The sequence below is a fragment of the Nuphar pumila genome, chromosome 8, assembly GCF_984573655.1.
Source record: "Nuphar pumila chromosome 8, dmNupPumi1.hap1.1, whole genome shotgun sequence".
Taxonomy (NCBI): Eukaryota; Viridiplantae; Streptophyta; class Magnoliopsida; order Nymphaeales; family Nymphaeaceae; genus Nuphar; species Nuphar pumila.
In genome coordinates, this window is record NC_143256.1 from 116,196,210 (window position 1) to 116,212,627 (window position 16,418).

A 16,418-nucleotide genomic window follows, 5' to 3' on the forward strand; every position below is an offset into this window, starting at 1 on the left:
ATATATATATATATATATATATATATATGAATGGTGTTTGTTAGGAAATAGTCTTTTGATTTTTTTAATTGAATGAATATTTAATTAGGTTTTATAGTTTTTGTATTTTTTAATTAGCATTTTGTTTTTTTTAAATGAGTTGAATATTTACTTAGGTATTTCCATTTATTTTTAAATCAACATTAAACATGATTCCACATGCTTATTTTTATTTAGGATTTTAAGTTTTTTTTATCAAATGGCCTATAAATGAGTGATGCTTGTTAGGATTTAAGGTTTTGATTTATTTTTTTATAAAATGGCATAAATATTTAGTTATAGTTTTTTTTTAAATTTTTTTTAATGGTAATTAGACATGAATCCATGAATAATCAATATTAAATGCTAGATTTAGTTAAAATATTAAGGGTTTATTTTTTAATCAATTAATATTAATGCATAATTATAATATTTTTAAGAATTAGGGTCTTTTGTAAAAGTTATGCTTTAGAATAATTGATTTTTTTGGAAACATGTTGTTAGTATAGTTTATTAGGACTTTTCACTGTGCATTCGTGTCCGCCCTAGTTTAAATTCTTTACTCTGCCCCTGGATTGTTCATCCTCACCTGTGATCAAAGCAAATATGTCCTTCGAGGGATTTTTTTTTGTGCCTACTTGGTTTTAAAGAAAAGCGCGGGGCTGCATGTTTTATGTTAAATCTTTTCCATTGAAAAGTTTTCCATGCATTCAGACAGCCCCTTAGGGCCATTTGCATAGCACAAGAAAGTGCCGTTTCTATAGAAACCATCAAGTTCACATGGGACCTATGGGAACCAGTTTTTTTTTTTTTATTGAATTTATAACTCAAAGAGACCACACCTGACATTAAGACCTTGTCATGCTAGCTCAGCCTGCCATGCCTACAGTAATCTTGCCAGCAACATAAAACTCTGAGGCTAGGACTCCTGCCCTCGGGGCCTTAGCTCAGTCTGCCATACTTACGATCATCGTGCCAACAACATAAAACTTCGAGGCTAGGACTCCTGCCCCTGGGTCCTATACTATGCATTAGCTTGCGCAGAGAGGCAATGCCCATGAGAATCGAACCTTGACTGCCCATCTAATAGCCAAGGCCTCACCCCACTATGCCAAACCCCTTGGGGCCTATGAGCACCGGTTGAAACATGGGATTCTCTTTCTGCAAGGAAAGCACCCTACTTTTCAACATAAGCCCTCTCTTTTCAGTGGAAATGGAGTCCGTTGTAGGTGGTTGGACTTCGTTTCTGCAAAAAGAAGCTCCCGCAGAACGATGCACGGAGCCCGTTTATGTGCATTGCAAATGCACCCCTAAGCACTAGAGCTCCTAGTCGAGGAAGACAGATTCACTGACAGAATAGGTGATTTCTTCTTGGCGAGCTTGATGTATTGCTACAGTACTGCAACCATCAGGGCAAAATCGTAGATCACATCTAAGCAAGGATACTTAATGGAAAACGATCACCTGACCATAATTTAGTTGGGTCCAAATTAAGTTGCTCAATATTTCACTTTATGAAATTGACCATATATAACCAGAAGTTTTGGACCCAGACCCGGACACGACACTGGCCGGGTCCATAATTAAAGGAGCTTGGGCACGAGCTGCTTGTAGACATGTCCTGCTTCCCTTGGATGGATGCGGCCTTGCTTACGTCTATTTTTTTATCAGGTCTGCCCATAAACTGATCAACTGGTTGGTTCTAAACCTGGTTTGGGCCAAACTGGGTCTCAAAAAAGTGACTCGGGCTCAACCCTTTTTGGTCCAGTAGTTTATAGAAAACAAGTTAAAGATGAAAAAGGTAATGTGGCTGCCAAATAGGGGGTGTTATTTATAATTAAATAAAAAGCTACCAAGCATTTGCAGAATACTATTCCAAGGTCTCTTTTATCTTTCTAAAGCTTTTATGTTTTTTTTTAAAAAACTCTTCATGTTTATTGCTGCGCTTGTAACAAGGCGATTAAGACTTAAAGACTTATAAGGTAGGAGTGAAAAGTAGAATGGAGGATTGTAAAGTGACAAAAGTTGTATCTCTGTATAAGAAGTAATGACAATATGTATATTAAGTTGAATACAAAAGAGGGTAAAGGGATATTTTTTAGTTAGCTAAAAGTCAAGAGAGAAAAACTAGCGATTTAAGCCAAGTGAAGTGTATAAGGATGACAATGAGAAAATTCTAGTTAAAGATCGAATTAAAAAAAGATGAAAAAATATCTCTGTTATCTATTAAATGAAGAATAAAATAATGAGGTATAGAAAGACAAATTTTAATTAACTAGGGAATGATGGATAGAATTGATGAAGATGAAGTGAAAATGACTATAAAGAAGAACCAAACACTTGGGATAGATGATATTCCTATTAAATTTTTGATGTCAACAGGTAATATTGAAATAACTTGATTAATTAAATTATTCAATAATATTTTGCTATTAAAAAAAGCCAAAAGATTGAAGATGAAATAAGTTAATTCTTATATATAAGAAATAAGGGGTTTACTAAAAAATGTTGTAACTATAGGCGTTTAACTTATGAGTTACACCTTCAAAGTGTGGGAGATGTTAATAGAGCAATGTTTGAAAAGAAAATCAAGTGTATTAAAGAATTAATTTGGCGATAGAAACTATTTATTATTAAGACAACTTATGTAAAAATTTAGAGAGAATGAAAACAATTGCATATGGTTTTCAACGATTAAAAAAAACATACGATAGAGTCTTCAAAAATTTAATTTGGTTAGGGATAAAGAAGAAACACATCCCTTATAGATATATTAAAATAATTCAAGATATGTATGCAGGAGCAGTTACAACTATTAGAACTACATATGACGAGACAAGGTTGCTTTTAATTAGGATTGGGTTATATCAAGGGTCTACTTTAAGCCCATACATTTTTGCTTTAGTTATAATGAAATAACCCTTTAGAATATACTTTTTGCAAATGATATAGTATTGATTAATCAAGATAAAATCAATATACAAAAGCAATTAGAACTTTAGAGAAGCTGAAGAAAAATGGTTTATGAATTAGTAGAACAAAAACTGAATATGTGAAGTGCTAGTTAATACAAAAGTTAATGATAACAATGTCATTCGAATACAAAAGATGCGTATAAAACAATGCCATAAGTTAGATTATTTAGGGTCTATATTACAACAAAATGAGAGATTTGAAGAAAATATAAAAAATAGAATCATTGTAGATTGGGTTAAGTAAAAACATGCTAGTAATGTGCTATGTGATAAATGAGTAACTTTACAACTGAAAGGACATTTTTATAAGGCAATTATAAGACCAATTCCTAAAAAATGACAAGAACATATAGTGCATGTTACAAAGTTACATGTGTTAAGATGGATGTTTGGAGTTACAAAAAAAGGTAAAATTAAAAATAAATATATTAGAATGAACATAGGAGTTAGACCAATAAAAGATAAAATAAGTGACTGTCATTTTGAGATGGCTTGAACATGTTTCGCGGATTCTTCTCACTGCACCTGTGAGAAAGATTGATATGGTACAAGTACAAGAAGTTAGAAAAAGATTAAGACCAATGAAAATTTAGAAAAAAATGATTAGAGGTGACATGAAAGATTGTAAAGTGACCAAAGTTTTAGCTCTAGATAGATATGAATAAAAAAATGAGAGTCGTAAAGCTGACCCATGTAGTAGGGATAAGGCTTGATAATGATGATGATGATGAAGTCAGATGGTGTATGGCATGATCACCACGATCATAATAACGTTCACAAAAAGGGTAGATGTATCCTTTTCAGTATAATAGTTTGACCCAAAAAGCTGAAACTCAAATTGAATTAGGGCAGAAAACGGATTGACCCAATACAAATAATTGTTAATCCAAATTCAAATAAAATCGAGTAATAGATCTAGACCAGGATGTGATTTTGAATATTATTCATAAAGTAGATCCTGATTTTATGAAGTGATACTTGACTAGGAAGAAGACCAAAAGCATGTTTTTTACTTGCACAATGCACGAGGATGAGCACATTATATTTAATGCTGATCCAACCATAGATCCAACACAAAATCATGATGTGTGAGTAACAAAATTCTATAAGATGTATTTGAATCAGATATGTTCACACTCTTGGATTTTATTTGAAGATCCAATTCCAAAAGGTAAGGTGTGGGATTTGGATCCTAGGTCCAACTCAACATAATCCATCTCCACCCCTACTATTAATCAAAGCTATTTAGTAGGAAAAATTTGTCTTGAACTACCTGTTTGTCCTTGGCAATAAAAAACTCAAATGAATAAAACATTCTTGTATTATCAATCGTACCTTCCAACTAATTTATCCATCTTTGCATAATCCGATCCTATCCACATTATGTGTGGACCTTGGATAAGATTTGACTATATCCACATTAGATTTGGACTTACATGATCGGATTTTTCTTGGATTTGGGTTTGAATTTGAATAAGTACATTATGTCCCATCTACCATAACCCGTCCTGCATCCAACCCATTTGCACCGCTACACACCAGTGGATCTGAATTTTCTTTTTTAGCAAAAAAATCTCGTGAATGTGATTTATGCCTATGGAATAATTGATGATATAGGAAATGAAGGTCAAAATTGGTCCAAAGACTATCATATATGTGTGTCCGGTAGGGGCTAAAGCAGGATGGTTTGGTTTGGGCCATTTCTTGTTTAGGTCTAGATCCGTGAGTAAAACCTAAAACGTGAGATTGGATTTGGTCTACATAAAAAAAAATGGTTGGCTGCATTCATGAGGGCTTCTTCTCCATTTGGGTTCTAACCCAAAATCCCTAAGTTAAGATAATGTTATTTTAACCACTTGTGGTACCTTGACCTGGCTGAATTGGGGGTCATACATTTGGAATCAGGGGTGTCAACGACTAGAGTATGACCCAATCCTGACCCATAATGGGTCAAATAGGATTCGAGTTTGGTATGAAATAAGGATGTCTGATCAAGAATTTGGGGTCAAACCTATAGGGTCTGATCAATATATGGACTGGGTATAGCTTATAAACTTTCATACCAGACTTAGGTCCAACTTGAGTTCCCATTAAAATATGCATATTTTTAATGTAAAAAATATAACAAATATTATTTTACGAGTGTAAGTTGAGTTGGTTTATCTAATCCTAATCAGATCCAACACCCACCCCAAAGTTCAACTTGTGTTAAGTTGGAAATCTAGAGAAAATATCCAACCCATTACTCCAAGATTAAATTGTCACCTCATCAAGTCAAGAGGAGGTTTTCAAGTCAAAATGGAGGTCAAGAAGGTGATGTGGCTGCTGACATAACTCTTCTCTTAAAAAAAAAAGTCAATGGACGAATGTCTACACCATAATAAAGGTGAGTGCAAGAAAGTGGGGCCCACAAAAGATGCCAACGTGAAAGAAGAAAAATTTCAAGCTAGTGAGGTCAATAAGGGACCAACTAGGAAGAAGAAAACAAAAAGAAAAGAAAAGAAAAGAAAAGAAAAATGAGGGTTCCTCTTACTTTCCAAAAGTAGGTGGGACATCCCACCCTCTTTCTTACTTTTTATACTTTTTCAAAATATGAGAAAGGGATCTAACTTAGGTAATATTTTCTATTTTTAAATTCTGTTTTTTATAAATTTTAAATCTATTTAGGATTTGGTTAGGGATGGAATTCAGTCAGTCCAACTTACCCTCTTCCTAATCTAGTTCTGACTCTCAATTAGGTTTTGTTTTGACAATTAGAGAGTATATGAGTTTTATGGTTTGAATTTTACTTTTTAGATTGAAGCTATACCTAAACCCAAGCCAAGCACTATAACTAGAGGCCTGAGGCCCTCTTGTTTTGATATGATGATCATATGCCATATTTATGAAACACATGAGTTGAATCCATTTCTCTTTCTCTTTATACACCATTCTCTTTGCGTGTCTCTCTTTTCCTCTGACATCCCAAACCTTTGACGTCCTCTGTTCCATCTCCTAGGCTATGCCCTATATAGGACAGGTTTAAGGATCCATCCCAAGCTGGTCCAGGCCATCCCTTAGCTAGGCTCGCCTCGATACTACCCTAGTGCTGCCTAGTCCTCTTAAAAGTTCAACATGATGTCGATCCCCAGCTGTGGTTATGCTGGTCCATCCCCTCCTGATGCTTCCTAAGACTTCACCCAAGTAACTCTAACTTTATCCTTGCCCTAGACTCATATCCTCATCCTTATCCTTATCCAAGCCTCTACGTATTTTCAGAAACCTGAAAACCAAAACCACATCCTACTAGTAACCCGTCCTACCCGATTGGACATAACCGACATCTTTGATCTATTCATGACTTTTTTCATAGACCAGCCATTGTCCAGACCTTCACTCATGTCCTAGACATTGTCACCTAACCTTGAGAAGGTTTGTTCAATTCCAGTGAAAACCCTAAGAACCAATCTGTCGAAAATAGCCTTACCAATTATGAAACTCCATGCAATTTTGATTGTTCGACATGATCACCAACCCTCTTTAAAGCCAAACATGATATCGCAGACCTCTGTAACATGCACCAAACCTTTGCACATGTTCCAAGATAAATATAGAGCCCTTAGTCCAGATCCAAGTAGTTTTTTGAATCTAACCTTTTACCCGAGCTTCTCTCCGAACTTGATTTGAGCTTACTCGACTACCTAATTTGTCTTAAACCCACAAGTACCTCTTCTCCCATAACCTCAAGAATCCCTTGGCCTCTTAACCACCGTACCCACAAGGGTACATACAATAAGGCCTATAACCCATAGGCCCAGGCTTATGTCCAGCATGTTTGATCCGCTCGAGTCCACAAAATTCCTCTTAACAAAACTTGTTCGTTGCCATTCAAATCCACTAACTGGTCTCAATTTCGATTCTATCTTCAGTGCATCCAACCTAAACTCAAAATTTCCAAAGGGTGCAACAACTTCCACTGGATGCGCAGGTGGCTTTAATCGGTGGGCTTCGTAAGGGCTTGGGTGCTGGTGACCCCACCTAGGGTTTATTTTGCAGGAGGCCACACCCATTAAGTGACTGGGTGAGGGTTCCTCATCATTAAAAATAATAAATTCCTAATTGGATCCAGGTATAATTTTTTTCTATTGTAGGTCTGGTCAGACCCATATCCCAACTCAGCACAAACATCTCTAGTCGCATCTGGGTTTGTATTCACCCATTTCACACCCCTAATCAGCATCATGGGGGTTATAGGTAACACGTTAACATCATATGCTAGAATGGTATACATGTATATGTATACTAAAAGAACCACTTGTAGATTCCAGACTGTGAAGATATAGACATGTCAACACCAATTAATTGTGGTTTGGTTTGAAAAAAAAACGGATGAAGGGAAGGGCCCTTGCATGTCAAATTTAGGTTGCAGCCCTCTCCCAAAGTAATCCCCATCGTGGCCTCCATGAAATCTCATTAATTGATGCAAGTTGTTTTGATCAAATTGGACCCGATTGATATGATTTACATCGTTCATCTAGTGACAAATCATGAATTGATTTAAAAAATCATATATTTTTCACATAAATTAATAAACAGCCTAGCACGGTCACGACATCCATTTCCGTTCCTTTTTTTCTAAAAAAAAAAAAAAAAATTTTTATGAGCCAACCTTTTGCCCCTAATACCAAAAATGAGCCTCACTTTTCTGAAATTCCTAACATGGTTGTACTTTTCCTGTAAACTGTTTAAATAGAGACTTGAGATGAAGATGTGTCGTGTCATCTATAGAAATATAATATCCTTTGAAATTGACAAAAAGGAAAAGGTAAATATTTTGAATATTTATTTGTTAAAGTTATTATTATTATAACTTGACTTATGATTTAACCTTAGTTAATAGATAATGAAAAAGTAGTCTCTTATTTTTCTGGATAATCCAAGGAAAGGACCCCTCATCATCTACTGCATATTGGCTGGCTTCCTGTTGGTAAAACCCTTGGGGTTTTCCCTGACCACCTGAGAGTACACCCAAGTTTCGACTTTCCGGCAAGGGATGCCACCCACGGGTTTGAACGTGCCATGCCCAGTGAGCCAAGTCAAAGTCGATTACTTAGCTTTCAAGTTTAAACAATGATGAAAACAGCACAGCACGATCATGGCGTCCATTTTCTTTCCGTTTTTTCCTAAGAAAAAAATTTGTCAACCTTTTGCACCTGATACCAAAATTGAGCCTCACTTTTCTTAAATTCCTAACATGGTTATGCTTTTCCTGTAAACTGTCAAACAGAGACTTTAGATGAAGATGTGTCATCTTGAGAAATATAATATCCTTTGAAATTGATAAATACTCATTTATCTTGATAAAAAGAAAAAAAGTAAATATTTTAAATAATTTATTTATAAAAGTTATTGTTATAATTTGGCTTATGATTTAACCTTAGTTAATAGATAATGAAAAAGTAGTCACTTATCTTTTTGGATAATCCAAGGAAAAAACCCCTCATCACCAACAACACATTGGTTGGCCTCTGGTTTGCAAAACCCTTGGGGCCCCTCCTGTCCACGGGAGAGCCCACCCAAGCTTCAACCTCATGCAAAGGACACCACCCATGGGTTTTGAACTTGACATCCCATCAACTTGGTGACACTCACAAGTCGTTCCTATCAGATGGGTAGAAAGATAGACAAGGGTTAGTCATGAACTAGGGAGGATCAGGTGCAATGTAATTGCACCTTATCATCTTCCACCATTGCTTGGGCCCACAGTTGACAGAGACTGTATCCCAATGATGGATGGTGATTAGATGCAGCAGCACACTAAAAGTATGCAATCACATTGCACATGATCCTCCCTCGTCCTAAGATCGGGTCCAATGACCTTGAAAAGAAAAGCCCCCAGGGCTCCTTGGTTGTCGTTTAACTTGGAGATGAACAATAACTCGACGTCAAAGATGAAATCCATTCTGGATTTATACCAGGGATAAAAAATAATTGAGTACTGAAAGTTGTTCCACCTGGTGCGACCATGTTGGCTGATTGAAAACTCACCCAGCGATCAGTCATACATATACATATATAGGAAAATGGGTCCGTGCTAAAACCATTTGGTGCTAAACTGCGTTCTAAATGGGGTTTTAGGGCTTCTCCGATGCTTTTATGCGGTTCTGACTCCATAAATGTTTTGGGCATGATGGAATTTACTAAGAATCCACACCTGGATCGTGAGATTTCATTGAAAAAAAATAATGAGCCTCTAAAATTTACATAGATTTTGAACAGTTGATTTTTCAAACTTTATAAAACCTCACCCATGTGTTGGAATCAAACTCTTCAAGAGCTGATCACATCTGTACGCACATAATTTAAAATCTAAATGAAAAAGGCCCAAACAACCCATTTAGCACAGGGTTTATCACGGACCCATTACTTTACATATATATTATATGCAATATAATATAAATATCATATATATTATATAAAAATATATTAATGAAAGTGTATATTATTCATATAATGCATACAACATATTGGTAACATACTATAAAATATACAAAATATATGCTTATATTTGTATATTTTTTGAGTCAAAAGTTAATCAAGAACGAGCTGAGCACTGGGTTTTAAAACTACCGGCTGAACTGTATGCTTTGGAATAAGTCCACGCACTGCTTTATAAATGATAGTGACGCAAAACCTAACACACACACGCAATTTCTCAACAGAAGGAGAGTTGAAGTTTCCAAGTCTTTCCTTGTGAGTTTCTTGGTCGTTACAAGGAATGGTCAAGGAAGAAGAGTTTCTTGGTAATTATAAATGTAAATGGTTTCATAGAACATACTTAACAGTGAGCTCCTTGGACTACAAAGGAAGCCAAAATTCTGCTAGTGGGAGAAATAAGGACATTAGAAGGAAAATGATGAGGGGTGAGTCTAGCAAATATGAGCGAGGAACATCTACATTTCCATCAAATTTCTTTGCGTTTGAGGCATTCTTGAGCTTCAAACAGGAGGATACTGGCGTTATTATTGCCGGCCATCTCCACGATGCTCTGGTGGATCTCGGTGTGCGCGTGGTCCTGGATGAGGATAAGTGGAAGAAGGGAGAAAGCATTGGTGATCTGCTTACCTACATTATGGTATCAGAGGTGTTCGTGCCAATCTTCTCGAGGCACTATGCTGAATCGAGATGGCGACTCGTAGAGGTTGCCAAGATGGTAGAGTGCAAGAGATGCATCATCCCCATCTTCTTCGACGTCGATCCTTTGGATGTCCAAAACCAAACGGGGTCATTTGGGAGTTACTTCTCTAAACATGAGCTGCATGAAGATGCAGAAGTGGTGGAGGCGTGGCGCAACGCACTGAAGGAAGCAGGGGGATATTCTATTTCTGGCTTCCATTTCAAGGGAGAAATAGATGGGTATGCCTCTCTCTCTTAAAAAGAAAACCTTTTGGGACTTTTGTTATTGGGAGGGTTCTTTTTAGTCGGTTTTTTTATTTTATTTTATTTTTTCTTCTGTTGAGACTTGTATTTGATGTGCATCCTGTTGGAAGATGGACGTAAAACTGTTTTTTCAAATTAATGAACTTGAAGGGTTTTGCCTGTCAAGAAAGAAAAACAGAAAAACAATCCCCTCAGAAATAACTGATTAAATTACACGAATTTTTGACACTTAGGTCCATTTGTTATGAAAATGCAGAGCTTGCATCCTTTTTTCCTTCCTTTCCCATGAGTGAAGAGGAGAGCAGTTTCTATCATATTGTATATGACCTTAGATTCCATCGCCACCATACATTTCACTTGAAGGAGGAGTGTGTGGGGCCCTCTTGATCACATCTCATGGTTGCCAAGTGACGTGTGGTGGGGATTGAATATAATTGAGCGTGCCATTTATAATATAACTGTAACTGTTCTCTGGTGAACCAGGGATTTTATGTATATATATATATATAGTACGTTGATCAAGCGTGATCAAACGGCGATGATTCATAGTTTTTTTATGGGCTCTCGAGATTTAGTAGCGGTCTTGACCACGGCTAATAAATCTATGGGCAGAAAAATGAGAATAATTAGCCGCTGCTCAAAATCGCTACTAATTGTCATTTTTTTGAAAAAAAAGTGCACAGTATTACACCTAGGGGTGTCAATGGGCCTGGTTTACCCGGACCCGACCCAAATCAAACTCTATAAGGTCTGGGTATGTGATAAATAAGAAGACCCGATTAAGACCCGGGTCCAGACGATTAATACACTTAATCGGGTATAGTTTGTGAAATTTTATACCAGGCCTGACCTGAGTTCTGATTAAGACCAACAATTTTTTAATGTAAAAATGATAAAAAATTATGGTTTTACTGGGTTTGGTTCATGTAGTTCTTATTGGGTCTGGGTATGGGTTTTCTTATAGTAGACACGATTAAACCCGAGTCCAGACCCGATACCATACCCGAAAATCTGGTCCAAGTCTGGTTCTACCCGGGTTCTAACCAAACCCTATCCGTTGACACCTCTAATTACGCTGCACATTCGAACATAGTATATATATATATATATATATATGCACCCTTTCCTTACATAACACTATAGTGGTTTGCATTAGGGGCCCAAAAAAATTTGACCAATTTTTGGATTATCTGAACAGGTGTCACATAAGGAGATAAGGCTGTACATTTTATTGATGAAAATTATATTGCACCATATCCCTGCTCATTGGTGAAACAAACTTTAAAGCTTAATAGTGAGAAAGTACCATGATGGCACAAAGTAGGGGCCCTATTTTTCCCACCGTCTTCCTCTTTCCACAAGAAAAGTCCACCTGTTTCCATATGAAAGAACTTCCATGGGAAGGTCTTGTTGGTAGGACTTTTTCAGAAAGTCATGTTACTTCTAGGGTGTTCCTTCCACGGGAATGAAACGAACAGATTGTCAAATCAAGGACATTTTTGGGCTCATCTTTACATTTTGGTTTGCTATTTGTTGTTGCATATACGAGGAGTTGGTAGGGCCTAAGCATCCTAACTTTCCTAAGCGGTTACAAAAAGAATAGTTACAAGTATTTGCTCAACTTGAACATACAGATGTATTCTCTATAACTCACATACTTAGCGGAGAACATGTATTAATCAAAAGTTCAAAAATATGAACTCATGTTTCACTAAATTTTTGTGACAAAAGATTCAAATTTCTTTTTAAATTAGTTCAATCAAAATCTTTTCTTTTTTGTGTGTAAATAAGCATTGATAAACACACCTATAGGTTTAGATTAAACAGAAAAGCACATGTATCTATGATCTTTTGAAGTGGTTAGGATGGTAATTAGGAGGATAAACTGACTGATCAAGAGCTTACTGAGTTTGTTTTTGTGCTTTCCATAATTTTTTTTTGTTTTTTGTTATAACTTAACAGGCAAGAAGCGAAGCTGATCCCAGTTATTGTTAAAGAGGTCCTTAGAAAATTAAACAAGACCCCCTTCAATGTAGCTAAACACACAATTGGAATAGAATCCCGTGTTGAAGATGTTACAAAGCTGTTGGACTTGGGTGGCGATGGTGTACACACAGTTGGAATCCAAGGGATTGCAGGAATCGGGAAGACCACAATCGCCAAGGCCATTTATAATGAATTATTTGATAAATTTGAAGCCTGCAGCTTCATTTTTGACATAAGGGAGAAATCAAAGCAGCCTACTGGACTTGCCTCTATGAGGAGTCAGCTCATTCAAGACATTTCAAAAGAAAATACTTCCACAGAAAATGTTGAAGATGGAACTGCAAAGAAGAGAATTCTCCTTGTTCTCGACGATGTCGATCACCGGGACCAAATCGATGAGCTAGTTGGGGAGCAAGATTGGTTAGGTCCAGGTAGCAGGATCATAATCACAACAAGGTATGAGGAGGTTCTAATTATGCAGGGACTGGATCAAGAGCATGGAATCTATAAGCCAAAAGTATTAGATGATGCTCAATCCCTCCAATTGTTCAGCCATCATGCTTTTGTGAGTGACCAACCTTTGGAAGGGTTTGTGGGGTTATCAGAGGAAGTTGTGCAAGTTGCTGGTGGGCTGCCATCAAAGCTTGAAGTATTTGGTGCACTGTTTTATGACATGAGGAGTGAGAATGAATGGGAAGACATGTTGGACAAGTTACGGGAAGCTCAAGATGAGGATGTCCAAGGAAGATTGAGAATAAGTTGTGAAGCTCAAGATGAGGATGTCCAAGGAAGATTGAGAATACGTTATGAAGCGCTGGCCGAAAATGAGAAGCGCATATTTCTGGATATTGCATGCTTTTTTATTGGACGAGGCAAAGAATATGCAATGTATATGTGGGAGGACTGTGGTCTTTTCCCACAAAGCGCAATTGAAGTTCTCCTTCACAAGTCTCTTATCAAAATGGATAACCGCAAAGATGAATTTGTAATGGATGACCAACTTCGAGACATGGGAATAGAAATAGCTCTAAATGAAGGCATTTTGCAAAGTAGGTTGTGGGATGAGGATACAATATCAAAAGCACTGCGAAACCCTGAGGTAAGTGGTGATTTAATAAACACTCTTTATGGGTCTTAGTCCGCCTTTCGCTTGATGTATAGAGCAAAAACCATTCTATTTTCATTCTTTTAATAACTTTATAAAATTTATACATTTTATGTCGACCAACTTTAAGGTTTGTCCCCCACAAGGGATCAGCTCATCTGGTAGGGGCGACTTGTGAATGTTGAAGCTGTGTGTGGTCTGCGGTATGCAAGGGACCTCAAGGGACCTCAAGGGTTGTAGGAACCGGAGGCCAGCCAATGTGCGGTCGGTGATGAGAGGGTTTTTTCTATTAGACTATCCAAAAATAAATAAAAATTGAGGTTTATCATTTTTGTTGAGGACATGCATGCCAAGTGACACAATGATCACTCTCTCACCCAACTCAAGGGCCTAACCGATTATATATTAAGTTATTTTGCTTGTTTCACTTCAGGAAACATGGGAAACTATTGAAGGCTTCGTTCTCAATCTAGAAGAGAGAGGTCAGACACATTTGAGCACCAAGGCTTTTAAAGCAATGCCCAACCTTAGATTGCTTTGTGCCAACTTTGTCAACTTTGAAGACAATGACTTTCACCATCTTCCGGCAAATATAAAATGGTTGGAATGGAAAGGGTGTCCCTTAGAGTCACTACCATTTAATTGCAAATTTAAGAAACTTTCTATCCTTAATTTATCTCACAGCAATATTAGACAATTATGGCCAAGGCCTGGAATGGAGTTGAATACCCGATCACAATGGAAAAATGAGGTATGTAATGCAGACTGGCATCGATTCATTATGACATTTAGGGATACCAATGGGTCACATTTAGGATAGAGGTTTTGCAATTTTTGGCAGTTCCGGATCCGACTCTCTCATGTATTTAGCTGTTCTGGGTCCAAACCATTTGCATCCCTAATTGCATTCTCTTGAGGGTTTTGGGTCAAATGATATTGAAAATCACCATTGATGGTGTTTTTTTATTGTTTTGCACTGGACACCAAATCCCCCAAAATTTGTTTAAGTGGGAGATTTGACATCTGACCCTTGATCCATCAGGATGGACGGTGGATATTGAAAATCATCACCAATGGTCCTGATCCCTAGAACCTCGGGTTATAGGAGCACAGTTGGTGTGGCCACCTTTTTTTTTTTTTCTTAAATTACATTTTGCATATATATCATTTGCTCACTAAAATGACTGGTTAATTGGCAGGCTTTTGATGGATTGAAAGTCCTTGATCTCTCTTCTTGTGTTTATCTTAATGCCAGCCCTAGTTTTGCCAGTGTCCCACACCTAGAGAAGCTGATACTTGATTACTGCACTAACTTGACTGAAATTGACGAATCCGTCGGTTGCCTAAAGAAGTTGACATTCTTGAGCATGAGAACGTGTGAATCACTGAATGGATTGCCCAACAGCATGCTTCAGTTGGTTTCACTTAGAACCTTAAACTTAAGTGGATGCTCCAAAATTTCCACTATGCCATCCACACTTCCATCTTCTTTAATCACTCTTGATGCCAAAGATTGCTCTGCTTTGAGAAGAACTCCCGATTTCTCAAACTTGAAGAATTTAAAGACATTGAACTTACAAGGATGCAAGAACATCGTCAAATTTTGTGGCCTTGAGGATTTGGAATCCTTAAAATGCTTAGTGTTGGATGGATGTGAAGGCTTTAGTTATGATTTTATGTTGAGATTCAAGGTACCTTCTTGCCTACTGTCCTTGACATAAACATATGCATGCATACACACCCACACCTACAATTTGTGCTAATATTTTGTGATGCAGGATAAGAGGTTTAAACATGTGGAGGAGCTCAGCATCTCCGGTAGTAGGACGTACTCCGAGACAATGGGCCATCAATTCTTTTTCATGTTTCCATTTGGATCTGAAACTGATCCTTTGCTCCTGGAGCATGTGTATTGTCATGGCTATGCCATCCCTACTGAGAGCCATCAAAGCATCCGTTCAACATCCATCTTTATTGGGTACATGGTTGATAATGAAGTAAAGTTTGTGACTGAACAAGAAGCTCATCGCGACACTGATAATGATCTTGACGACCACAACTATGGATACTGCTATACTCTCAGTTTCAAGGGCTGTAGTGATTCTGCTTCGTTTGCATCGACGGCTTGGTGGAATAAGCTGTGTGTTCAGAATGCTGATGGCTGCCGTCTGACAAGGGTTGATATTAAACTTCGCAACAAGAGTTACTGGACAAGAATGAGTTGATGCTGATCTTCTTGTTCAAAGGCAGTAGAACCAACATATTGAATCAACATCATCATCTACCTTGGCTTAAAATTGAGCAGCTAAGAGCAGAATCAGTCATGTTGGTCATCACCATTATGGTCAGGAAGTCATAGTTTTGAGTTCAATGTATTTTTCTAGGTTTAAAGGGAAAATAACAAACAGTTGGTGTCTGTACTTTTTTTTTTATGACGAGGAATCCTCACTGATTTGAAGGAAAACCTTGGGTGGTGGCCCACGACCACCCTGACTTAAGTGGCTGATGCAGGAACGTGCACTCCGAAATAGGCTTTCTCGTCTTTCCTTATAAATACTCATTAAAGGGGTTTCTTAATCCGAGTTGGATGATTCGACTATTTGTTATTTTCTGAATTTTATGCAATTTTAATTGATATTTTCATTATTCCTTCTTTCCAAGGTCTCTTTCTTAGGAGTAAGCTTAATTTGGTCTTGTTATTGTAAATCAAACTTCGGATTTACATCAATGGCCTACCTCTGAAAGCTACTGGCGCACCCGTGTGCCAGTGGGGCGCCAGTGGGGATTGATCCAGGGTCTTCAACTCAACGCCTTCACAACCACCCTGCTGGCCACATGGGCGATCCCTGTGGGGTGGTCCTAAGAAGCAGATTTGAAGGACAGAATTTGTGGCAATTGTAGGCAAGGCTAAGGGC

The 16,418-nt window shown here is 37.4% G+C and overlaps 2 protein-coding genes across 2 annotated transcripts; both read left to right on the top strand.

The window, feature by feature from the left end:
- The first annotated feature begins 9,750 nt into the window (after window positions 1-9,750).
- On the top strand, window positions 9,751-13,743 carry LOC149830336 (TMV resistance protein N-like). The gene is made up of 3 exons (XM_090015428.1): window positions 9,751-10,388; window positions 12,375-13,497; window positions 13,669-13,743. Exons 1-3 carry the CDS (start codon window positions 9,751-9,753, stop codon window positions 13,741-13,743), a joined length of 1,836 nt encoding a protein of 611 aa, XP_089871554.1.
- Window positions 13,744-13,967: 224 nt separating this feature from the next.
- Window positions 13,968-15,912, top strand: LOC149830337 (uncharacterized). Its single transcript, XM_090015791.1, has 3 exons — window positions 13,968-14,254; window positions 14,703-15,194; window positions 15,282-15,912. Exons 1-3 carry the CDS (start codon window positions 14,021-14,023, stop codon window positions 15,726-15,728), a joined length of 1,173 nt encoding a protein of 390 aa, XP_089871917.1. The 5' UTR covers window positions 13,968-14,020; the 3' UTR covers window positions 15,729-15,912.
- The last annotated feature ends 506 nt before the right edge of the window (window positions 15,913-16,418 follow it).

Excerpts from the sequence above, each read along its gene's own strand:
- LOC149830336 (XM_090015428.1), top strand. The coding sequence starts at position 9,751 with ATGGTCAAGGAAGAAGAGTTTCTTGGTAATTATAAATGTAAATGGTTT. Across the intron at positions 10,389-12,374 it reads TTCAAGGGAGAAATAGATGG|GCAAGAAGCGAAGCTGATCC; the intron begins GTATGCCTCTCT and ends ATAACTTAACAG. Across the intron at positions 13,498-13,668 it reads AAGCACTGCGAAACCCTGAG|GGGCGACTTGTGAATGTTGA; the intron begins GTAAGTGGTGAT and ends CTCATCTGGTAG.
- LOC149830337 (XM_090015791.1), top strand. The coding sequence starts at position 14,021 with ATGCCCAACCTTAGATTGCTTTGTGCCAACTTTGTCAACTTTGAAGAC. Across the intron at positions 14,255-14,702 it reads GATCACAATGGAAAAATGAG|GCTTTTGATGGATTGAAAGT; the intron begins GTATGTAATGCA and ends GTTAATTGGCAG. Across the intron at positions 15,195-15,281 it reads ATTTTATGTTGAGATTCAAG|GATAAGAGGTTTAAACATGT; the intron begins GTACCTTCTTGC and ends TTTGTGATGCAG.